This window comes from Lygodium microphyllum, chromosome 9 (assembly GCF_053477565.2).
Source record: "Lygodium microphyllum isolate KBCC chromosome 9, Lygodium_microphyllum_v1.1.10, whole genome shotgun sequence".
Lineage (NCBI taxonomy): Eukaryota > Viridiplantae > Streptophyta > Polypodiopsida > Schizaeales > Lygodiaceae > Lygodium > Lygodium microphyllum.
The window spans coordinates 4,779,885-4,805,444 of NC_141143.1; the positions used below are offsets into that span (position 1 = coordinate 4,779,885).

At 41.1% G+C, this 25,560-nt stretch overlaps 1 protein-coding gene across 1 annotated transcript in view; it reads left to right on the forward strand.

Annotated features, from left to right (window-relative positions):
• The first annotated feature begins 15,807 nt into the window (after positions 1–15,807).
• IBR3 (acyl-CoA dehydrogenase-like protein) overlaps positions 15,808–25,560 on the forward strand; it is a 47,383-nt gene continuing 37,630 nt past the window's right edge. The window contains exons 1-9 of the mRNA XM_087684276.1: positions 15,808–16,188; positions 17,034–17,168; positions 17,273–17,413; positions 17,612–17,743; positions 17,843–18,031; positions 18,412–18,489; positions 18,573–18,689; positions 18,824–18,922; positions 19,158–19,284. Coding sequence (XP_087540402.1) covers positions 16,051–16,188; positions 17,034–17,168; positions 17,273–17,413; positions 17,612–17,743; positions 17,843–18,031; positions 18,412–18,489; positions 18,573–18,689; positions 18,824–18,922; positions 19,158–19,284 — 1,156 coding nt within the window. The 5' untranslated portion in view covers positions 15,808–16,050. The remainder of the gene's footprint in view (positions 16,189–17,033; positions 17,169–17,272; positions 17,414–17,611; positions 17,744–17,842; positions 18,032–18,411; positions 18,490–18,572; positions 18,690–18,823; positions 18,923–19,157; positions 19,285–25,560) is intronic.

Genomic DNA, 25,560 nt, shown 5'->3' on the forward strand with positions numbered 1-25,560 from the left:
GCTTCCTCGAGAAGAGCAACTGACCACCTTGTTTCAGAGGCGGCCCCTGTCAGTTTGGAGCCCTCCTCCTCTCTTCTTCAACTAACTCTTGAGGACTGCAACACAGTTGAGCCACATCCTCTTATCCTTCTAGACCAGAGGAGGCATGAGCCCCCTTCTTAGATCCTACAACTCAGAGATCGTTCTTTTGGATAGAAACATGGGCCAATCCGATTGCCAAGATGGAGCCTCTCACCCGTGAAGGATCACCACCCCCTTGTTGTCTTGTAGGCCACCCTTTCCTCTTTTGAAACCCTCCTTCAGGAGCAGCTCCTACCTCCTCCTCACCACCTTTTAATTTCTAAGCTTCTCCCTTGCCAACGTGGCTACAGTTCCTCGTTTGCTGCTCTTGTCCAGTAGTCAATGCTCCTTGTGTGGTGGCTCTCCTACTCACAAATCCTTCTTCTTGAATCCTTGAATTCAAACTCAGAGACTCTCCAATGCAATACAAGTATTAGGGTGTGCTGAGGTCGTGATAGGAGTGTGTGCTACCGGAGGTGTGTGTAATGACAGGGGGTTTGGGGGGTTGAGATAGGGTGGTTGAGGGCGTCAAAGAGGTATGGATGGTGAGGGGGGGCTAGAGAGATGGAGATGGTGGTGATGTCATAGTGGGGCGGGGGGGTTTGGTGTGGTCCGTGAGAGGAGTTGTGGAAGGTAGAGAAAGAGGGATGTTGGAGAAGGGGGGTCTGGTGGAGATGGTGGATTGAGGGAAGAGTCGAACAGGTGGGTAGGGGTGGGGTAAAGGGGAGAAGGGGTTAGAGATGTTGGGGGGCGGGGATGAGACAGGTAGAGATGGTGGTTGGGAGGGGTTTTGAGGGAACGGGGGGAAAGCTCGAGACAGTGAAGGAGACCCTTTCACAGACTCTCTCTCAGCCTCCAGTGACAATCTTTGTTGCAGTTCCATTTGCAAGCCCGCCATGCATCCTGTTGAAGGCCCCAAGATCTCCGTCCAGAGTGGCTCCACTCTCAAAGAGCACGACTACATTGGTCTTGTCGAGGTCTCGTCCGCGCTTCACCATCCCTCTCCTACAGGTGTGGAGATCGCATGCAACCTCAATCTCGAAGAAACAGACCTCCGCCTTGGCCTAGGCCATGTCAAGAAAGCTGAAGACGCCATGACAGATAAGCCTTGCTCCCATGCAGACAAAGCCAAGCCAGTGGTGCTGCCTAACTCAAGGCAAGAGCAGCAACAACTTCGGCGGCAGCGGCAACAGCAACAGACTAGATATAATGCCTATGTGGATGGTGGTGCCATCGCGGCCGAGGAGCAGCGGAATGGCCCCAATGTGTGGCCAAGCATTGTGCAGCATGTTAAGAACATGTGCATGCCTTCCGGGGAAATAGGAGCACTGGCTCCCATGCTTATAAATGGCTATGGAAATGGCAACCAACCTGGTGGCCTGCAGTGGCTACTTACAGAAAACAACAAACCCTTGCCAAACCTCTAAATTTTGATTGGGATTGAAAGTGAATTGCCATTTTTATCCCCTTGCCTCCAATTTGTCCAAGCCTCCTACCATAGCTTGTGTGGTCTTCAAGAAAGCTGCCATCCCCTGTGGTACTCCATCACTACTCCTTACAATTCCTGCTGTCCATGTTGTACCTATTTGACTAGTTTTTTTTTTTTTAAAGAACTAGATGTGAGAAAAGAGAAAGAACAAGGGACCAAATACCTAAGCTCTGATACCAACTGTAATGAAGGAGACCTAGGAGAGAGAAGGAGAGAAAGGAGAGACTGTAGAGAGGAGAGAGAAAGAGGAAGAAGATGAGAGAAGAAGAGAGAGAAAGACTAGCAGAAGAGAGAGAAAGACAGAAAAAGAGAGAGAAAGAGGAGGGAAGCCATGAAAACTAGGAGGAAGGAGAAAATATATTTGATTATTGATCAACTAATGCCCTAATTGGGTCTCTCAACACCTTATATACCCTGTTAGTATAACTGGGTATTCCATGCTAATCCGTGTCCTACCTGTCTATCCCCACTCTTTTACACCCTACTTCTGGGTTTTCTATCTATCAACACAAATACTAAAAAAATTTATATTTTTGATTTTACTATCTTTAAACCTTAGCTCTTCATGCCTCTATCTTACTAAAAGTTAACTCTACATATGATTCCATCAAAAATCCAAACACACGATCCTAGGCTAATCTGTGAAACATTTTAAGATGCAAGCTCCTATTTTGCCCTGCTTGTCATAAAGGGCATGCACCTAGTTCCTCAATTTTGATGATCCTAGAAATGGAACTAAAATGTCCTCACTTTCACAAGCCATGCATGTTGAACATAAATGGAATACTTATTGTTTCACACACCTCGAGCAATGTGGCTATGGCTACCTCTCACATAACCATTACAGACTCTACAAACAAACATATTTAATTCATCGATTTACATTCTTGTTATAGTCTATCTACAAAAGGGTAGTTGATGGCCCCATGCTCTAAGCAACATGCCTCAAGCAAGCTCCACCTCCATAGCTTTAATCACCATGTAAGCTCCATGTGTAAAAGAAGAAGAAGAAAAAGAGGAGGAGAAAGAAGAAGAGGAAGCAAGAGCTTCTCCTGCATTGGTCCCTCACTCTACCTCATACTCCCCCCAACCCCCCCCCCCTCTCTCTCTCTCTCTCTCTCTCTCTCTCTCTCTCTCTCTCTCTCTCTCTCTCTCTCTCTCTCTCTCTCTCTCTCTCTCTCTCTCTAGCAAGATATATACAAGTAATGAGAAGAGAGCTCACAAGATTGCACACTACACGAATGAGCTATTCCATTCACTTTCTATCTTTTATACATGACCTTAATTTTCTTAGGAACCCTCTCATTGCATTGGATTATCCATTCACTTTCTAGCTTTTATACACTGTCTTAATTTTCTTGGGCACCCTCCCATTGCATTGTCTTAGATTGGTTGTCTCTTACCTTGCACACGCTCTTTTTTTTTTACACTTGTTTTTTAACTGATTAGGCTGAGATCTCTTGCACTCGTACCTCACTCAAGTTTTACAATTTGCATGAGAGCTAGCTCCCTTTTACAAAATAAATTCAAAATAAAAATTTAACCCAAAAATTACATTCATTGGATAGTTGCTCTAATTTTTGCTTCTCATGTCCTTCAATATTCTTAAATATTTGTCTTTCTCTTGCATGCTTTCTTCCTTTGTTGTGTCATGCCCTCTTAGAAGGGGTTAAGATGTTTTCATTGCATAATTTTCAAATGGTGCACATTTATATGACCAATCTCCTTATGCCAAATTTCAATGTCAAATCCAACAACTAAACTTGCACAAACATACCAGCATTCATTTGCAGGTGGACCTAAATCAAGAGTAAACAATCTACTCCATCATGCTTACCTTTTACAATCAACCTACCATTTATAGAATCCTCTATATAAAAACCATCATATGTGAACTAAACTTGTTTGCACTCTTACCTTTTGCAATCAACCTATGACTATTTACAAGGTCTGCTACATTATTGAACCTACAATCCATGTTCCGCCATCCAACCAATGAAAACCAAGCTCTTAGTTATGCTTGGTACATATAGCACATCAGCCAAGTACTTTGTTTTACCATCCTACGTACTCAATGGAATAGCTCCAATGTGAGTAATGGGATGGGTTGTATCATCCCCTATCTCTACATAGCCTAGAGACTCTAAACTTCCCATCTCTCTAAAGCACTCACCATGATAAGTCATGGTTAGAGACACCTAAGTCTACATACCATACATCATCCTTAGATGAACCATCAACAATCATGTTATTCATAAAATTCTACATGAGAAATAGTTGCTCACTTCTACCATCATTGTTTTTGTTGGTGAAAGCATAATTACCTTGCTGCTTTTTCCTATTTATAAGTTCAGATCTCTTTTTTAAACAACTACTAGAAATATAGTCTTTCTCACCACAATGCCAAGATTCCTTGTTATCACTAGAATTCTACTATTATAAGTTAAAACCTATAACTTTCTCTCTTTGGCTCCCCCTTCCTTGAGACTATCCTCTCCTAGTTTGGCTATGCACCATAACTTGGACCACAACCACCACCTTGGCCTTGGCTATAACCTCTACCTCTGCTACTAGAGTAAAAAATATGTTCAAAACTTGATCTTACTTTGAGGAAAAGAGGAATTCAAACCAAGGTTCTTCCCAGGCTCAAGCATTAGCATAGAAATCAAATCTACAAAGTTATGGATATCATATATGGTATTCATAGATGACCTAAAGCTCTTGCACTTATCTCCAAGTCCATCTAACCATACATGCACAACATCACTATCATCAACTACTACTACAGTAATAGATCCAATAGCTTCCATAACAATCTCAATTTGTAATACATAGTCATTGATGGATAGATTCCCTCTTTTAACTTATTTCAAGTATGACTTGAGCTATAGCTTTCGGGGGTTTATGTTTACGTCAAACAAACTTACTAAGTTCTTCCATGCAATAGCAAGACTTTCACATTCTTGCAAATAGTCGATTATACTATCTATGATACTCACACAGCCAATATATTATTTTACTATGTGTCTACTCCCAATCCTTCTTAGCCTTTATTTGTTTTGCAAGAGCATTTCACTAGGGGACTTCGAGTACCACTACCGTGTCTCCTTCAATGTAGTTCCAAATGTCTTTTCCCTTCAGGAAATTTGGCATCCGAAACTACCAAGTAAGATAATTAATTTTATCAAGGCTCTCATTGATAATCTAATCAAAATTATCAAACATTTTGACAATATAAGAAACCTTGCAACACCTACAATTTGCACCCAAGCCAATACTAAGCTTACTACAACCAAAACACATAGCCTTTTTTACTAACTACACAACAAAAACTACAATATGCAATCTTTATATAGATGCTCTCAGCGTCTACAACCTATCAAACACTTGAAACCTTATAGATCCATAATCTATAGCCTATGCACTTGTAAACATCAAACACAATTGAATCTATAGTATACCCATGTAAATCAAACAAGATGGCAGAGCTTCTTACCTATTGCTTGCTTGATTTTATGTACCATCACCTTCACTCTATCTTTGATTGAGCTTTTGTAGCCATGGAACTACTATGATACCATATAGACCAACAAGAGGAGAGAGAGGTGACGAAATAAAGAGCACATGCAATGGAGACTTGAGCACATAGAGAAGTAGGGTTGAATTATTATTATTATTATTCTTCTTCTTCTTCTTCTTCTTCTTCTTCTTCTTCTTCTTCTTCTTCTTCCATGCACAAGAACTTAGTGTATAATATGATAAATGACTAATATGAATGTACAATAGCATATGTATATGCGGTCACTAAGTATGAACCCGCTAAGGGCAGAGGAGGTGGCACATTGAATGTGCCATAACAAGAGTGGACTACATGGGTATAATCTAGCTATAAAATCATAGGCACATCCTCCATGTTGGTCACCAAACATGGAAGTGAGTAAAGTATTGCCACATCACCAAGGTGTGTAGTAAATGCTAGCTTATGTGGAACTTGACATCTTAACATACACTATCTATGCAATATGCATACGTGTGATCATACAACTACACCATCAAATTAGCCCTATAAAAGATACCATAATCTAATGTCACCTTGGGATATCACAAGCTACATCTCAAAATGTTTAAAGCTTGTGAGGAATCTACATAAATAGGCTCTCTAAACTAATTGTATACTTACATTGGACGTGGTGATAGTAGTGAAGCTCAAACTTTTCACCATCTTCTTGAGCATTGTGGGATTCTCCAATATCTCATTCAGATCAATAATAGTCAGCTTCAGATTTTGATCCAATAGTATCAAGATTGGCTTATAATAATCAACCATTTCATACTTTGTCAATATACCCAAATGCACTATCTTTGTGATGACAACCATATACACTTACACATTCTCAAAATCACCTCAATACTAAGAAAGTACTATTGGTCTCCTAAATATTTCATGTTAAGTTTCTTTTTCACTTGTCTCTTGATTATACTCATGCATGAAAATGTTGAGGTTTTTACAACAATAGATCAAGTTGAGTCACCTTTTTAGCATGCTTCACCTCGTGTACATTGACAACCCCAATATTATGATCATCCGAGATAGTGTAATTACAACAATGCCCATACCACTCTACCACATGTAAAGCAAGTGATCAACATTTTCCAAATAAAAACCAACATAGGTAAGATAATAAAATATGATATCTTGTCATGCCATGCTCTTGGTTTCAACCTTATGCACATAAGTAAGGTAATATAAACTCTCATAACCTTATGGTTGCTCACATACACTTCTTGGAACTTACCATGCAAGAATGCATTACTTACACTCGTTTGATGTAGCATCCAATCTTTTTCTATATCCACTATAATGACAACTCTTATAATTGCCATCTTTGTCGCTAAAGCAAACATCTCCTCACAATCAACCTCATAAATCTATCTATAACATCTTTGGCAAAATCCTTGCTTTATACTTGCTCACACTTCCAGCTACATTATATTTTAGCTTGTAAACCCATTTGGAACCTATATCTTTTTTTCTCTCAAGAAATGGCACCAAATCTCAACTCTAATTTACATTTAACATAGTCATTTTGTCATTCGTAGATTTCTCCCACTGTACATGACCAAAACTTTATAACAACAATTGGAATCAATTGATTTCACAACATTTACCATATATTCATAATGGCGAATTATTTAACCATCATATCTTAACCTCTATAAAGAATACTCACTCTAGTTGACCCATGTACCTATGGAGGAGTAGGATTCTTACACTTAGCTGTTCAAGTAACTTCCAAGTCTACCTTGCAATAGAGCACTTAGTTGTTCAAGTGACTTCCAAGTCTACCTTGCAATAGAGCATCTTGGGCTCGACCAACTAGGATCAACTTGAGGGACCTTTGGCCTAACAGTCTCTAGCATCCACCTAGTAGCTACCTAAAAAGGCCACTTTGCAATTGAATGTGGTCGAGAGTAGACTAATCACCACACTTGCTTCAAAGAAAGTGAGAGATGAGGGGGAGCTAAGTTGGATCTCTCTACCCATAAGGCATAATCTTGACTTTGGTGCTTAGTTGAGATCTAAGACCTTGATCCTAGGTAGTGATCATTTAGCTCTATTTCTACTTTCTTCATTACAAAAGCACTTGATGACTAATTGGGTCCACTTGTTGGTAAGGTAGTGTCATCATGACCAATATCCACATCTGGATCCAGTATACATGGCATGTATGATTATTTAATTAGGCCCTAGCAGGACTATGAGAACATATAAAAACAATTCATTAATTAGCCCATTACACAAAGTTCATTGAACACCTTTAAGCATCACATGAAAGCAATTGAAAACAAAATTTTTCATATTGTGCCAAGTTAATATTTATTTAATTTATTTAATCAGTCTCCAACTAAGACTAAAGGGATACTCTAGCCCATCCCAAACTCCTCCATCCTCTAATATTCCCTTGTTGGATATCATAACCCTAACCTAGGACAACACACATCAATACTCTAAATCCATGTATCACAAGCAACCTCAATCAAAACATCTATAGATAACACATGTATAGCAATAGACAATATATCCGATATCGTATTAGCATCCCTAGTCAATATATCATCAACATCCTTAGCTAAAACATATGTAGATAACACATCTATAACATTAGACAACACATCAAACAAGTCCTTTGTATCTTCAATGTTTTGAACACAATCCAAAGAAGGTTCTAGCACTATGGATCGCCCTTTTTCTTTAAGTTTGTTTGCTTGTGTAGCTCTTCTAATAGTTTTGCTAACACTAGTTCATAAGACCTCATATTGACTTTCTCTAGATCATCATTTTTCTCTAGATCCTTCATAGAACACAACAATATATTAGGGAGTTTGTGAATTTTCATATACTTTGGGAATTTATAAGATGGTCAATATTTGGTCACATGGTCCAATTGTTACCTCCTTCCTTGAAGGTGAAACTTTTTTTAGATACTATATAGATGATAGTATCAAGTTCCATCTTCAAAAAAAAGATTAAGATTTAGTCACATGGTCAAATATTTATTTCTAATTTGAGAGTGGAAATTGGGAGATTCCTGAATTCTCTAATATAATGTTATACTCTTATTTAATATCTTTCATGAGGTTTTTCTAGGTTGTGCCACGTTTAACCATATGTCTCAAACACGCATCTTAATTTCACTTACCACAAAATCAATTCAAAATAAACTATCACTTGATCTTCTTTAGAACGCCATGTAGTTGTATCTCCTTGTCATAGATTCTGAGATGTTTAGAGCTTTCCCATCCATCAAATTGATCCAATTCACTTATGATTGACTAAAGCACCTTTGTATCACTATTGTCTTTAGTCTTAATGTGACTTGCTATTGTTGTATATACATTGCAAATGCTTGAAACATTTGCATCGCATTCCCCTTACAAACCACATGTTTAGCCAATTGGAATCACGTGTCCAAACCCCCACCCCATCCGATTTCATGTTAGGTTCACCAAAAATTTGTCAATGGAATTTTTGTGCGACTATAGTTGAGTAGATGCTAGGCCTCTAGCTATATGAGAGTTCAAGAAGTGTAGAAAGAGAAGAAAAAGATGAACATACTTATAATCTGAAAGCAATATTCAAAGCCCATATATTTCCATTGATTCAAGTTACATATTTTTATCATGAAACTTGAACCCTAAACCCAATAATTAATAAAATACCTGATATGCCAATACCAAGAATTTGATAAATTCAAGAGTAAAATCTCGATGCTTAGTTTATCACGATGTACATAAGTGTCTTCAACTCATTTCTTTCTCCAATTTCATTGAAATTCTTCCAATCTAGATGATCAACATACAAATGTAATCAAAAAATTGCAAATGATGAAGAACTCTCAAAAGAAGTTTTCAATCGATTACTTCTCATATAAGTTATATGATACGAGTAGAAGCACCTAATAGTGAATGTGATCCTATTCCCTCATTGATTTATCATTCAAGCCTAACATATGCTATCACGTAACCAATATAGTTAACAAATATATTGCTACCAAACAAAGTATATCCTCCACCTTCAAATATCTCTAGACCCCATAAGGCTTCCTTGCCTCTACAATCTTCTTCATGTTGTGTTGAATGTTCTCTACCTCATAAGCAATAGCTTGTTGGCCTTGTTTTAGACTAGAACTACTTGTCCTCCCTAACCAAAATAATCCTACCTATACTAATCACCCAATCAATCCTTCACTAGCAATCAACCGCACACTCTTTTCTAGGCCAAAGTTGGCCATCCTCATTTTTTAATCTCAATGGCACATTTAACACAATGGCTCCTTCTCACTTCACTATGTAGTTGTCCTCCAATTGCCAAGCTACTACTTTGCTACATAAAATATCAATCAACAACCACCACTGTTATAATCATTGAGAGCGAATAGGGTGCTCTATCTACCATGGAATATAAAAAACAACCTATGAAGAATATTGTGCTACTTCATGATGTGATCCATCATGTGATGACAATAATCTCCTTTAGCCTTTTTGCCATAATCAAACTCTTGATATCAACCTAGAAACATTGATGTAGTCTTCTAATGATATTGATGATTCACAAGTTTATAATAACTCTTCATGATTATGATACTGCAATTTGATAGCTACCTCTTGATCACAAACATTTCTTCATCATGTTGTTACACTCATTTATCCATTGATAAGGAGATCCCAAAAGATTCACCATGATGACCACCACTATATGCAATTTGGGCCTCCCAAACCACAACCAATTCCCCTTAATAGCCTTGGTCTCTACCAAAAATCACATTCTCCCCTTGCTTCCTCCCCCCCCCCCCCCCCTTTTTAGCCTTATTTTTTTCTAGCTTGGCTTTGTCTTCCACTATAGAAAACATGTAGCACCTTATGTGTCATTATCCCAAAAATAGAAGCTTGAAGAGGCCATAAATCTAACCCTATAAATGATATTCATATCACTAAAATACACCATCTTCTTGATATTGAGCTTGCCAATGCCCTCTCTTACTCTTAGATTATTAGTAGCCCAAAGAAGTTCACCATCTTGCCAAAGAGTGTTAAATTTTTTTGTCCAACATAACTCTTCATATGGTGATTACATTTAGTGGCTGGAGAATGTGCGAGGAAGGTTCACCCTTATGGAAACAACTGAACCAATGGGGCTCTAGTCACTTACGTAATACTCGTTGTGGATTCTTTGATTGGGACAAAACTCCTTGGCAAGCATGGTGCATAATGATGGGCACTAGAGGGACTCCAATTAGAAGAGAGGGTCCATACAGTGTATAAGACCTGGATCAAGGTCGGGATATTTGAGAAAGGAGGTATATCCATGATAAAGTTGTAGTATCTTGTTAGTCTTGGTGGATAGAGACTAGTTTGTGGAAATTGTTGTTAACACTATTTGGAAAATATTATTTCATTGCTTTTGTGTTGTCATAAAAGGTGTGAAACGAACACTATGTAATGGGATTAAATAAGGAAGTTGTTTTTATATGACTCATAGTGTGATACAGCCTAATTAAACAACTAAGCATATAGAATGTGTGCATGGAAAGTGAGTGGACAGTCGCCACAATGACACTCTTCATCAACGAATGGTGGATCCAATTATTCGTGAATGCTTTTCGAATAATGATATAGGAATAGAGTTGGACCATAACTTCCTAGGACTAGTGTTTATAGATCCCAACTAAACCTTTTTTAGTGGGCCATAGATGAGATTATGCATTATGGGCAAAGGGGTTGAGCCCAACTTCCCCTCATCTCTCACTCTTTTTGAACCAAGTATGGTGATTAGTCCCCTCTCAACCTTGATTGAGTACAATGCGATCTTTCTGGTAGGGTGCTAGAATGCTGATAGAGACTGCTAGGTCATAGATCCCTTAGGTTGATCCCATTGGATCAAGGTTATACTTTTTGTTGTGAGGTAGACTCAAATGACTAGTTTAGTGCATCAATCCTAAGGGGTCAGGTCAACACTACTCAAGATACATGTTTCAACAACTACTAAACATCCTCTCCCCTAGTTAGTGGAGGGGTGGGCAAGGTACCTCTATGGGTTGGTTGGTGCATCATTTCAGAATATTTGATAGTGAGGGAGGTGGCCTCTATTTTGTCTCATTGCCTCCCCCAACATCCACCTTTTTTATGTATGGGTATGATGGTCATTGCATCACAATAATGCTAGATGCTAAGAATATAAGAATGAACTCAAAGGAAAGTGCCTTTCCAGATTGGAAAGGAGAAGCTTTTTCAAATTGGAAAGGAATGAAAGGGACTTGAGATTGATAGGTGTTACCTCAATGCATTTCTCTAGACTCACTCGTCATACAATTACCCTCTTTATGATTGAATCGATCAATAGAAAGATACTAGATGTTGGGTTAGATGGAATCCAAAGCATTGATGATCTATTGGATAGAGTTTTTGAAAGATTAGAATGGAGAATTTAAGAGTTCTTGCTGGAATGAATCCCTTGATGATGTTTGATTGATTCTATACATCCAATGTCATGAAAAGAAAGACTCAATAATGACTCGATGATAACTCTAAATCTCTTTGCAACTATTGGAAATGGTCCAATAGAAGGAATCAAGAGATGTCTAAAAGAAATTCATGAAGAATATCTTGTATATCGAAGTTAGTTGAAGATTGAATGCAAAAATGCTCCCATAGGTTGCTGCAATAAGCTTGAGACTTCTTAAACCACTTTCTCTTGATCTTCAAATAATTCACCATGAATAAGAGCACTTCAATAATAAAAGAAAGGCCTGAGATGATAAAATCCCCTAATTCTAGCTTTAAGTATTAAACTTGGATAATAAAACTTCAATCCTTTGATTCTTTGAGAAATATTGATGAATATCCACTATAGAGAAGCCATGGATCATAATATAAAGCCTTCATAAATATAATCTTGAAGCTTTCTTGAAGCATCCATGGCTCTCCATTTTTGTAATTTAGGATTTTGGGGAATAAGAATGCCAATAAAATAGTGAAATAGATGATCATTTCCTTCTAGAAGAGTGCCATAATGAAGCTTGAAAATGTAGCACTTGATCATACGAAGATTAGGAGCCAAGAAAATAGTGGATGATCTATTGAAATATCACTCTTCAACAAGGCTCATAGGAATCCTCCTCTGCTCGGTGAAAATAAGGGGAGTTGTACTTAGCCCATGAGGGCTTCATTGGCCTATACAAGATGCTCTTTCACATTTTAACATCTACACTCTTGATCACCAAGAATATGATTCTCTTTTGCATCTAGCTTGTGTCCATCTTGCTCTCTCTTTTCATCTACACACATTCTCATCCATAAACAAACATCATGAGAACCTTGAGGTACCATCCTCAATAGCCAAGGTCTCAAGCTCATGAACATTATTGGTGCCAAAATTCAACATGGTATTAGAGCGAGCAACATCCTTGGAACTAGATCTTCCACACTTTTTTCATCATTAGTTCACCACTATGTTGTTATTAGGCACTAATATTCATCCCTAATCCTCTTTATCCTCTTCAACCACTCTCTCCTCTTTTGTCTCACCTACCACATGGAGAGAGAGAGAGAGAGAGAGAGAGAGAGAGAGAGAGAGAGAGAGAGAGAGAGAGAGAGAGAGAGAGAGAGAGAGAGAGAGAGAGAGAGATTCCATCATTATTAGTTGGCTCTTTTTCTTCACCTACCTTAGTTGAACTCTTTAAATACTTATTCTCTCCTCTATTCTTTCATACATTCTCTCTTATACTCTATCCTATATTCTCTCCTACATTTCCTCCTTCCCACCTATCACATTGATTGTAAGAGAGAATGGTTAAAAAGGGTTTTTTTTCAAAGCCTTACAAAGTTTGACTAAGATAATAAAGCTATAGTAATGCGAATATTAATCTCTTCACAAAAGTGGATCTTTTTATTAGTCATTCTAAAAATGCCTTGCTTAGGTATGTGCTTGAATTTTTTTTTCTTTTAAAGTCTCACTTCATGTGCATCATTAAGCATAATCATCTATGCTTGGCCTCTCAATTGTTAATTGGCAGCTCATGTATTTTTGTCACTTTATCAACTCTCATTTGTAGTAATAAATTTTTATATTGAAGCTCGTTTTTCTAGTTCTGTATGTGGGTTTAACCATTTTTGTAATGAAAAAGGGGTATTAGTTGCATTAACTACAATTTTGTACGGGGTCTATTAACCCTTACTATTAGTATATGAAATCTTGTTGTCTTCCTCTTGTTTAAATATTTTAACTTCAATTTAAAAATTGTATACTTATATGATAATCTTTGTAGAGTATCTATAACATACACACTCTTAGTCTTTTCTTGGGACACACTTTTGTATTAGATTGTACGGGTAAACATTAAAATGAGTTTGTTTAGTGATGGCTCACCTTACTTGATTAGGATGATTCTAACTCAATATAGGCATAATCTTAAGGTAAATCTTTCCTTAGCTAACCCAAATGCTACTTGTTTTGAACAAATTTTCTTTTCTTCATTAGATTTATTCAGATACAATTAACCACAAACCTTTATAGTTTGCTCGAAAAATCCTACTTAGTGTTTAAAAGTACTATTATGTAGAGTAATATGTAGTATTGATATGTGGGATAGTGAGCATATTGAGGACGGTTGCTACTAGTTTAAGGCACCCTTTGACTGAGAGATTGGAGCATGGTGTGCAATAGAGTAGCTACTCTCATTGATGCACTTAAAGGATGCAAGATAGGCCTTACACTTAGTGCAACATAGGTTATATTGATTGGCAACATCAACTCGAGTAGTAGTAATAGCAGTATAGGCTTGACCTTACTATAGGAGTTAGAGACTAATCAATACTATTATGCATAGTTGCAATACATAGGCCAATGTTCTATGCTTTTGGCACAGTAGGCTATCTTGATTGAAGTGAGCAATGTAAGATGTGGGCCAAGGTTCTATCCTTTTGGCATAGTAAGCTATGTTGTGAAAGGCTATTTCACTCGAAGTGAGCACTACATTTTGCAATAAAAGGCATACTATGTAGGGAAGTAAAGAGAGATAGCGTGTTTTGAGCACTCTTTATGGTTTCTTGAGATACGAGTAAAATGTATCTCAAGGTTTCTTATAGCAATTGAGCTATGAAAGCTAGCATTGCATGAATTAGTAGAATAGTGATTTATTGGGAGTCATGCATTCAATGTGAGCTTGTTGTCAATTGAAGGAACACATTGGTATGCATGGAGCTAGACATTGTACTAATGTGAGCATTACCATTTTGCTTGCTTGTAGTATTTGAATTGCATATTGCTAGTGGACAACTAATGTATTGAGTTGTTCGTCTACTCTACCTATGCTATACCCCCGATTGCTATATATTGTGCCTGTATACATACAACGTACTAAGTTGAGAAACTGATGTATTGAGCTAAACCATGCTCTATCCATGTCATTTTTTCAACATACATTGATGCATTAAACTACAAGTTCTTATTCATTTTATGCAATACATTGATGCTCTAATGTAGAGACGATGGGTAGATAGTGGTATAGATATTCTAGCTCACTTAATTGTTCTTTTATGGTTATTTTGACATTGGTTTACATGTTGAGTACTGCAAAAATTCAATTGGAACCATGCCAAGCAAGTAGTTTTCTTACATTGTGCTGGATTTTAGTAAACTTTAGTGAAGCGTGAATGTGGCTTCGTTATTAGAGAACGACTTTTTAACATCAATAAGCTTGATGGGACAAAATTGGCACACTAGAAAGAGCAAAATTGCTACGTCTCAGTGTAGAATAAGCATATACAACCCATTTGCCTTAAAGGTATAGGTCCTGAAATTGTGGATGTAAATGATCATTGGAGCTAAATGAGCTTGTCGAGTTTACAGTTATGCTTACGTTATCAAAGAATGTACATTTCAATGCCAAAGATATAGAAGGTGGAGATCTCTATGAGAAAAAGAGTGTTGCGAGTCATTGATTTGGGGATGAAAGAAGATACTTTCGTGTCTAGTTACCTAATTGAGTTTCACATTATTTTTAGTTAGTTGGCAACTCAAGAGTTCATGTTCTAGGATTCAATAAAGGCTATGTTCTTGAATGTCACGTTGCTTGAGAGTCAAGATGCATTTCACAATGCCATAAGTAAATAGCATCAGATTGAGAGTGGCATGCTCATGGATAAGACCAATCGCAAGAATGCTAATGTTGACAAGAGCTCTAATGCCCTAATAGGGTAAAGGGGCCAATAGATTATCATCTAACAATCCTCCATTATAATCTTTTTTTCCAAGTGAGTTGCATAAATGTTTTTTAATGGTCAAACTATTTATATTATATAGAGCTCAAAGAAAAAATATTAGGACATTTTGATATTTTTATCAAGTAGTCTTAGTTACAAATGAAAAGTTCATAAAAGATGGATAGTGAGAGGCCAATAGAGCGACACTCGAGGATGCATTACTTTAAGGTTTTACAAAATCTAAAATATAAAAAAATTTACATAGCTCAATTATTTGACTTAAGTTAAGCTCATTTGAAATTTTAAAAAATTCATATTATATTATAAAGCGATTAAAAAAACCACATATTTCTTATAAAATTGTCACTCAATTGGGGTGGGGTGGGTTTTCCTTTTGGAGGGTGGTACTTTATTGGGCCCTTTACCTTAGAGAGAGGAAGGTCTTAGTCGAGGGAAAACCTAGGAATCAGGATGACGAGGTCGCAGGGGGCGAATGCGATTGTGATTCTTTGCGGTGATGCTCGTGAGCTTTTTTCGACCAAAAAGCCCCGGTAAAATTAGGACACCGGCCCCCGAGGGATCAGCCCGATTGGGAGATTCTTTTGTTTTCCCGTCGGTGGCACTGCGGCACTTCTTAGAAAATATAAAACAGAACGAGGTACAGCTGCGCGTTCCCCCCAGCCCCTTCAGCTTTTTTGTATTGCTCTCTCTCTCTCTCTCTCTCTCTCTCTCTCTCATTCATGGCGGAACCCGGGTTTCCTCCCCTCCTGAACGATGTCCGAGCTGCTCATCGCCTCAATGAGGAGGCCCTGCTCGACTACTTGCAGAAGACCGTCGATGGATTCCCTCCACCGCCTGCGACGATCAAAGTCTTTCAGGTGCGCAAAGCAGCGGGACAGCCCCCCGCCCCCCCCCCCCCCCCGGATATAACCATTGTCCATTGTCTTATCAAGTCATGCACTTACAACGAGAATCCACTACACAGTGCAATATATTCAAAAGAAAAGAAAAGAAAAGAAAGAAGAAGAAAAGAAAAGAAAAAACACTAGAAACAGTGGTAAAACACTATCACGTCCATATCTAAATCAACAGCATGGAAAATTCATGCAACCATTGCAGCAGCAGAAGTCTGCAAATACCACTGGATTGGCTGTCTTCCATTAGAGCATATGTGTGTCCAAAAGATCTAGTATAGCACCTGTGAAAAATACATATTGAAACATTGGCTCGATAGCTGGCTCTCTTAGCAAAAACCACTTTTCGAAAGCTAGTGAAAAAATGGAAGAAAAAGTTGCAACTTCATTGCTTCTCGCTAGAAGCTATTACATTGCAATTGACCAAGTGCTGATTGCCGGCCTCAAATCCTGTAGCCTAAACTGAACTGGTTGGATGGTCATTGAGTTCAAGAATAAAACTTGAAAATGCATACCTAGTACAAATGAATTGGAAAGGCTGCAGCAGGACCATTGTGACATTGAGCTGATTAAAAAACAAACCTCAACCTTACCATACATTGAAAACGAATGTTAATGGTTGTGAAAGCACACCGACCATCCAAATGTTGGTTCACTTCATGGATGCATGTGTTTTCCAAACTCACATAAATGGATTGATGCATGTCTAACTCATGCACTTTCTAAGTTGGAATGGGTGCACTAGTTTTGACCGTGCAGTTTTCAACTCTTGACAAGGAAAGTTACGGACCCTTGCCTTATTTATGCAGTTTGGACATGGGCAATCAAATCCAACCTACCTCCTTGAGGTGGAATATTATGGTTCAAATAGTCGATATGTACTGCGGAAAAAACCTCCAGGAAAGCTTTTGCAATCTGCCCATGCCATAGAAAGAGAGTATCAGGTACTGCAAAATTATCGATGTTTCTGGCTTGTTCTGGTGCTGGTATTCCTTAATACAGATTCAAAGGATTTACTGACTATTGACATTGTTTTTGCTTCTTGCAGGTGCTTTCTGCATTGGGTACAAAAACTGATGTTCCGGTGCCCAAGGTGTACTGTATGTGTAATGATCCCAGAATTATTGGTACACCATTCTATGTGATGGAGTATGTGAAAGGGCGCATATTCACTGATCCAGGATTGAAAGTATGCTGCTGTATTCCTTGTGCTCCATGAAGGTCTCATTGTTTATGTCTAAATTGAACATGAGCAGTATAGGATACCAGAACTATTCTCATGTCAATTTTTTGTGATGAGGATATAGGTGGATTTAAAGAATCCAACCTTGAGGTATGAAACGAGGAGCTGGTTTTTGTTTTAACCTCTTTCAATGGAAACCTACAGGAGCTGAAGCCTGAAGATCGTTCTGCCGTATATTCTGCTATAGCTGAAACACTTGCATCTATCCACAGAGCAGATGTTGATGTTATTGGCTTGGAGACTTATGGAAGAAGAGAGAATTACTGCAGAAGGCAGGTACTTAGCAGTTAAGACTTTTCTTCTGAACTTTATGTGGTCTGTGAACTGGCAGTATCGAATCTGATTGCTGTTCTGCTTGTTTTGGCAACTTCAAAGGTTGAGAGGTGGGCCAAACAATATTTAGCATCAACAGGGGAAGGGAAACCTGATCCTGATCCGGAAATGCTACACCTGATTGCTTGGTTGAGGGACCATATTCCAGCTGAAGATTCCCAAAAAGGGTCAAGGACAGGGCTTGTTCATGGAGATTTTCGGATAGATAATATTGTGTTCCACCCAACTGAGGTAGAGGCAGGCTTAGCTATCCATCAGTTATGCTTTGTGTGATCATTGTAAGGAAGGTCTCCCTGAAGCTTAATCAGTGTTTTAACATCCTGGTATTAGAGAGGCTAAATGTTTGGGACAGATTTACAAGCAGCAAATTTATATAGGTTGGCATTATAGGTCTACAATTAATGAATGCTGAGGTGCAAGCTGGCTTTATGAGCAATGGAGAGCTCTCCCCATTTTTCATAAGCTATTCACCTTTCTTTCCTTCACTGACTGTTTTCTATTGCTGTTTTGACACGTGATATAAACTGTGATTAAAGTTTTTAAAAGACAAATAGCATCCATGACGCATTCTCCTAGTCAAAATGCTTTCAATTCACATTGCTGTTTTTTAGGTCCGAGTGATAGCTATATTAGATTGGGAGCTGTCAACGTTGGGAAACCAGATGTCTGATGTTGCTTACAGCTGCATGGTGAGTTCCTGCTCTATGCGTGCTGTAAATTATGCTACTTGTCACTTTGTAACCAATGGAGCATTGTGTGATCATTCTTGCAGCCATATTTTGTTAACAATCGTGAGAGTCCAGGGCCTTCTTTTTATGGGTTTGATAAAGATGTTCCGGCAGGAATTCCTTCTCAAGAAAGCTACCTTGCAGAATATTGTATTGCTGCAGTGAGTGCATAACGCTCTTACAGATTGACATGCTTGCAATTGGCTTCTACACTGTTGTAAACCCTTTATATGTATGATTACATGGAGTTTCTTGGCCAGAAGAGTTTTTAAACCTGTTATGTTTATGGTTACAGGGAGTCCCTTGGCCGGCTGAAACATGGACATTCTATGTAGCACTGTCATTGTTCCGGTTGGCAGCCATTTCAGCTGGGGTGTACCTACGCTATCTACAAGTGAGTGTAGTGGTCTAGTTTTGGCCCTATTTCTTACCTTCTCCTGGGGTCCCGTGCTATTACTGTAGGCTTTTGTATGAAGGGCTCATATGAGTATGTACTAGGGATTGTGAAGGTATTTTTGTGTAAGTGAGATTGCAATTCACATGAAATTTGAAAATAATCAAGCCTCTACATGAGTTTGGCACCTCATAAAGCTAAAGCTAAAACTAGAGTGATATACACATATTTTCAGGGGAATGCATCTGGAGGAAAAGGAAGTGACACTGCAGGGAATTTCGCTCGTTATCTTACAAGGGTTGCTTTGAAGCTCATTGAACGTCCTTCGGTGCTTCCTGATACCCCCCCTGGATTGTCTGCAAGTATACCGCTTCTTCTCTCTCACATTTTTATTCACATTTTGTTTGTTTGCAATGACATGAACAAGAATGCCATCCCAATCGTTTTGTTCAATTAGTCACTGAGGCAAAGAATTCTAACTAACAACTGCAAAACATTGTGCTAATATCTTTTTAACTTTGCTTCCAATACCGACCCTTCCTTCTTTTGATGTCTTCATAGTCCTCATTCATAAAACAGTTCTAGAAGCTCTTATATACTGTTCTTGCAGGCCAAGTTTTGTACTTAAGTGAGGGCTAAGTATAAAACAGCTCTTAAGGGGTAAGGTTTGTACTTGAGCTCTTTTTTTTCAGTGGAGGGAGGGTGGGGTTGTGGAGGATAGATTTTCTTCTTTGAAAAAAAGGGGGAGGGGAATGATTAACAATGTAGAAGAGAGTTCCAGCTTCCCTTCTTTTTTTGGGGGGGTGGGGGTGGGGGGAGGGAGAGATGGAAAATATCCAAAGTTTGACGATTAGTTTGGGCAACAGAACCAGCCCCTAGCATGCATTCTAGAGGTTATAACAATCCAAATAGTCCCACCTTATAGCAATCAAATTTTCCTCACCAACCTGCAAAGTTTTCTCTGCACCTTGTAAAATTCTACCCTTAGATGCCACAACATGGCTTAGCTGCATTAGAATTCGCACCAATGCTGTTCTACGTGCATCACACTGAACAATGAAAGCTTTTCGAAGATGTGACAAGATTAACACTGGATCCGAAGTGAGCTTTTCTTTCATCTTATTGACTGCTGCAATTTCCCTATCTACCCATTTGAATAGGACTCCCTTCTTCTATAATGCATGAAGAGGTAAAGCAATTTCATCAGTGTCACATGAATCCCTTGTAGTACGACCACGGCCTTAGAAAGTTGCATATTGCTTCCACTCTTTCCTAGTAATAACTAGATCTTGTTTTGTAAGTTCCTTCAATGGAGTAGTCGAATGCATTCAATTTATTGCCCCATTTTTGGAGTGGATTACGGTGTCATCAAAGAATGTACCAATGAAAGGCGTGTAGGTTTGAAAAACTTGATCTTTCTGTTAGAGAGATCACAGCCAGGCAGGAGGTTCAGCCTGGTGCAGTCGGACTGCATGCAGTCGGACTGCATGCAGTCGGACTGCACAGTCGGACTGCCACGTGGCAGTCCGACCTGCAGCAGCCAGTTGCAGCCGCCTGGCTATTTCTGGTGCCCTATTTTCCCCCATTTTTCGGCTATTTATACCCGACATTCTCAGCAGTCTGGTACACTTCTCTGCTCGCAGATTACAGACCGGTGACACGCACAGATTCCGTCTCTGTTCGCAGATTTCAGACAGCAGACAGTGCAGACTGCAGCGGACTTCGAGGTGGACAGCAGGTTGCATCGTCGAGGTGGAGACACGCAGTCCAGCGCATTGCGCCCGTGTATATATCTTCATATCTTTGTATTCAGCATTCTTTATACAGCAGATCTTCATCGTCCACTGTCTCTTTCTCTCTCTTCTTTCTCTGCGTTCTCTCTCTCTCAGTCCTACGCTTCCGCACCGCTGCACTCTGACATGGTATCAGAGCAGTGTTTGAGGGCTGACTGAGTGCAGAATCAACCTGAAGAGGAGTTTCCATCGCGACACAAATTTGCGTTTTTTGCGTTTAAGGGCAGACAGGAGGGCTGCGCCTTGGAACAAGGCTGAAACGAGTGTGGGCGCACAGGAAAGGAGTACAGGTGGTGGATTTGCTGCTGTTTACTGCTGTTTGACGCGGAGGAAGTTTGAGTTTTCAGCCTACAAGTGCAGGTTTTACTTTTTCATCGCCTCCGGCGGGAGAAGAAGGATCAGGACGTGGAAGAGTCTTAGCAGGCTGAGTTTTCCCAGTCAGAGGGGGCTGCTTTTGCGTTTGTGAAGGCATTGCAGGTGAAGATGTCTACAGAGATTGACTTGGAGTTCCAGGCGATTATGGACCGGAAGGTGCTTGTCTTACCGGCTCTTCCTACAGATCAGAAGCTCAACGGCGACAACTACCGCGTTTGGCGCGTCATGATGTTGGCCATTCTTGAGTCCTATGATTTGGCGGAGTTGGTACAGGAGGAGATTGACCGGCCCTCGGTAAGAGATGAGTCCAACTCTCTTCCGATGCTCGTGCGGAGTTGGCCAAGGCCCAGTCTCATTGGGACAAACTGAATGCCAGGATTCGATCCTTTCTCTTTCTATTATGCACTACAGCCGTGATCGCTCACATCGAGCACTTGACGGTGGCTCGGGAGATATGGCTGGAGCTTGATTAGATCTACAATCGGATGACCCTAATGAAGCGGGTTTCTTTGGAGGTACAGATGCGGACCTTGTCCGTAAATAAGTCTTCTTCGCTACGGGAGCACATTAACAAGCTAAGGCAGCTACAGATGCAGGTTCAGAATGCGGGGAAGCCGATTTCCTCCGAAGACATGGCGATCACACTATTGTCCCAGTTGCCGCCACGATTCGGTTCATTTTACTCTGCCCTTATTGCTTCGGGGCGAGAGTCTACTCTTCGGTGGGAAGAGTTGGTTCCTATGGTCTTGGACCAAGAGGAACAGTTAAAGGGACAAAATGCTTCCAAGTCGGAGGCGCTGACAGGTCAAGCCTCTTAGAAGAAGGGGAAGGACCAAAAGAAGAAGAAGGGGGATAACAAGTCCAAGAAGGACAAGGGCAAAGACTCCACATGCCATATTTGTGGAAAGACTGGCCATTGAAAGAAGGATTGCCCTAACAAAGACACGAAGGACACCAAGAAGAAGGGCACCAAGGATTCTGGAGCGGTGGCTGCACCCTCATCAGCTGCATTTCTTCATCTAGCTGTCATTGAGGACGCTTCACCGAATGCTTCTGATGCTGCGATGACGGCTTCCCAAGCTCGAGAGTGGATTGTTGATAGTGGTGCCTCACGGCACATGACTCCTTCATCAGATGGTGTTGCCCAGTTGCGACCCTCGCGTGGGCAGATTCTCATTGGAGACAGCTCTTCAGTTTCTGTTGCAGGTCGGGGTAAGATGTAGCTTATTCCGGATGGACGAGGTGGTACCCATACCTCAGAGGTTTTGCATGTACTAGGATTAGGGTACCATCTCCTTTCAGTTCATAAGATTTGCTCCCTTGGTCTTCTGGTGGAGTTTGATAGTACTACGGTGCGAGTCCTTGATCGTGGATCGAGGAAGGTTCTCTCATCCGGATATGAGGAGAACGGCATTTACAAACTAAAGTCTTTCACCGCCCTCTCTACTCTTCTTCTTACCTCTCAGTCACAGTCAGAGTTATGGCATGCTCGGTTTGGTCACCTGAACTATGACTATCTTCGGAGGGCGTCACGTGGACAGCTTGTTCGAGGGTTGCCGGATATAGCGGTGAGCCAGCAGCCATGTGTCTCCTGCATTCGGGGGAAGCAGCATAGAGATGCCATTCCCCACACAGCTTCGCGGCGGTCTACTTCACCGATGGAGCTAGTATCTACGGATCTATGTGGCCCTATGAGGAACGAGTCCTTGCGTGGGAGCTCGTACTTCATGCTGATCGTGGATGACTACAGCAGGATGACATGGGCCTATTTTTTGGCACTAAAGTCAGAAGCTTTCTCGCACTTCAAGGATTGGCTTCTCTTTGAGGAGAACCGATCAGGCCGGAAGTTGAAGACCTTGCGATCCGACAAGGGAGGTGAATTTGTTTCTAATGAATTTGCTCGGTTTTGTGCAAATAGAGGAATTCACCAAGAGTTTGCCAATACCAATACTCCTCAAGAAAATGGTATTCTTGAACGAAAGAACCGCAGTGTGATCGAGATGGTGCGTACCATGATGGAGCACCGACAGACCCCTCAGGTTCTGTGGGCCGAGGCTGTGGCTACTGCAGTCCACATCCTTAATCGATCCCCTACTTCGGCCGCGGAAGGGATGACCCCATTTGAGGCTTATTTTGGGACGAAGCCAGATGTTTCTTACTTTCGGGTCTTTGGGTGTGATGCCTATGTTCACATCCCCAAGGCTCACCGTGATAAATTTGAAGCAGCTTCCCGAAAACAGGTATTTGTTGGCTATAGCTCCCAGTCCCAAGGCTACCAACTGTATGATCCCGTCAAGTGGGATGTGTACAGTAGCCGTGATGTGCGGTTTGTGGAGGTTCCGGCTACTTCAACGGGTGAGGAGCATCCCGTTCTTGGAGATCCAGGGGAGAGTTGGGCTCCTTCGACAGTTCCACTGGAGCCCGTGCCTTTTGATCATGATTCTGTTTCTGACACAGAGTCTACTGTTCCACCGGACACCTCTGAGGAGTTTCCGTCGGTGGATATTCCAGAGTCTTTTGCTGATGGAGAAAGACGAGGGGAGGTTCGGCCTCCTCCTCGCTGGGCCCGTGACACACTCCGTGCTTCAGGAATCGAGGGGGTTTCTGAGGAGTGGGGATTGCAGGATGGTCCGCGGCGGTCACGGAGGCACCAGGCACATTCTACGGAGCTTGTTTGCTCCAACTATTGTTTGATGACCTGTGTTATGCAGGATCGGGAGCCCACCTCCGTGAAGGAGGCTTTACAGTCCACACCATGGAAGAAAGCTATGGAAGCCGAGTTGGAGGCTATTGAGAGGAATGGCACTTGGTCACTCGTGCCTCGCCCCCCAAAGAAGAAGGTGATTGGAGTCAAGTGGGTCTTCAAGACCAAATACCTCAGCGATGGTACTTTGGATAAGCACAAGGCTCGCCTTGTTGCTAAAGGTTTTGCACAGCGCCTAGGGATTGACTGTCATGATACTTTTGCCCCCACAGCTCGTATGGCGACCACTAGAGCTGTTCTTGCTTTGGCTGGTCATAGGAGATGGCCTGTTTTTCAGTTGGATGTGAAGTCGGCCTTCCTCAATGGTGATTTGCAGGAGGAGATCTATGTTGAGCAGCCTCCTGGCTTTGGATCTTCAGATGGGAAAGTCTACAGGTTGAAGAAGGCCTTGTATGGCCTCAAGCAGGCTCCGCGTGCATGGAATGAGAAGATTGATTCGTTCTTCCAATCTACATTGGGATATCGGCGGTCCAAGGCCGATCCGCAGCTGTATGTTCACACTTCCGAGGATGGTTGTGTGTTGTTTGTCTTATATGTTGATGATTTGATTGTCACAGGTGATGATGCACAGCAGGTCCAGGAGACGAAGTTAGCTTTACATCGGACGTTCGAGATGACGGACTTGGGTCTACTCCATTTCTTTTTAGGCCATGAGATTTATCAGTCTCAGAGGGGGATCTTTATCTCTCAACAGAGATATGTACAGGAGCTCTTGGTGTCTTTTGAGATGGAGGATTGTCGGGCCCTATCTACTCCTATGGATCCGAATTGGAAGGCCACTTCCCATTCAGCTTCTCCTTTGGCGGATGCGTCCCGCTATCGACAGTTGATTGAATCTTTGATTTGGCTTCTCAACACCAGGGTTGATCTATGTTTTGCTGTTGGGCTCTTGGCAAGGTTCATGAGTGAACCTAAGACGGTGCATTGGCAGGCTGCTCAGAGGATACTTCAGTATTTGAGGGGGACGTCTGATTTAGGGATTCATTACCCCGCAGGGACAGATGGGTCAGATCTTGTACTTGCAGGTTGGAGCGACTCGGATTGGGCCGGTGATGTGGACCACAGGCGGTCTACTATAGGTTACTGTTTTACTTTGGGTGCAGGTGTTATTTCATGGAGTAGCAAGAAGCAGCCCACGGTAGCCCTTTTGTCTACTGAGGCGAAGTATCGGGCCGCGTCTTCCACCACCTGCGAGGTTGTGTGGCTTCGGAGATTATTGGCGGAGCTTGGGTGTCCCCAGACTCGTCCTACATTGCTGCGATGTGACAATGAGAGTTGCATTGCCTTGGCAAGGAACCCTGTTTTTCATGCCCGGACGAAGCACATAGAGATCCAGTACCACTTCATCCGAGAAAAGCTTCTGGATGAGACCATCCTTGTGGAGTACTGCAAGACGGAGGACAATCTTGCGGATTTGTTTACGAAGGCGCTACCTCAGGCTCTACTTCGGAGACATTCCAGATCCCTCAGGCTTCTGCCCCGCCCAGGCTCTGAGAGGGGGTGTTAGAGAGATCACAGCCAGGCAAGAGGTTTCAGCTTGGTGCAGTCGGACTGCCACGTGGCAGTCCGACCTGCAGCAGCCAGTCTGCTGCATTAAACCGCCTGGCTATTTCTGGCGCCCTATTTTCCCCCGTTTTTCGGCTATTTATACCCGACATTCTCAGCAGTCTGGTACACTTCTCTGCTCGCAGATTACAGACCGGTGA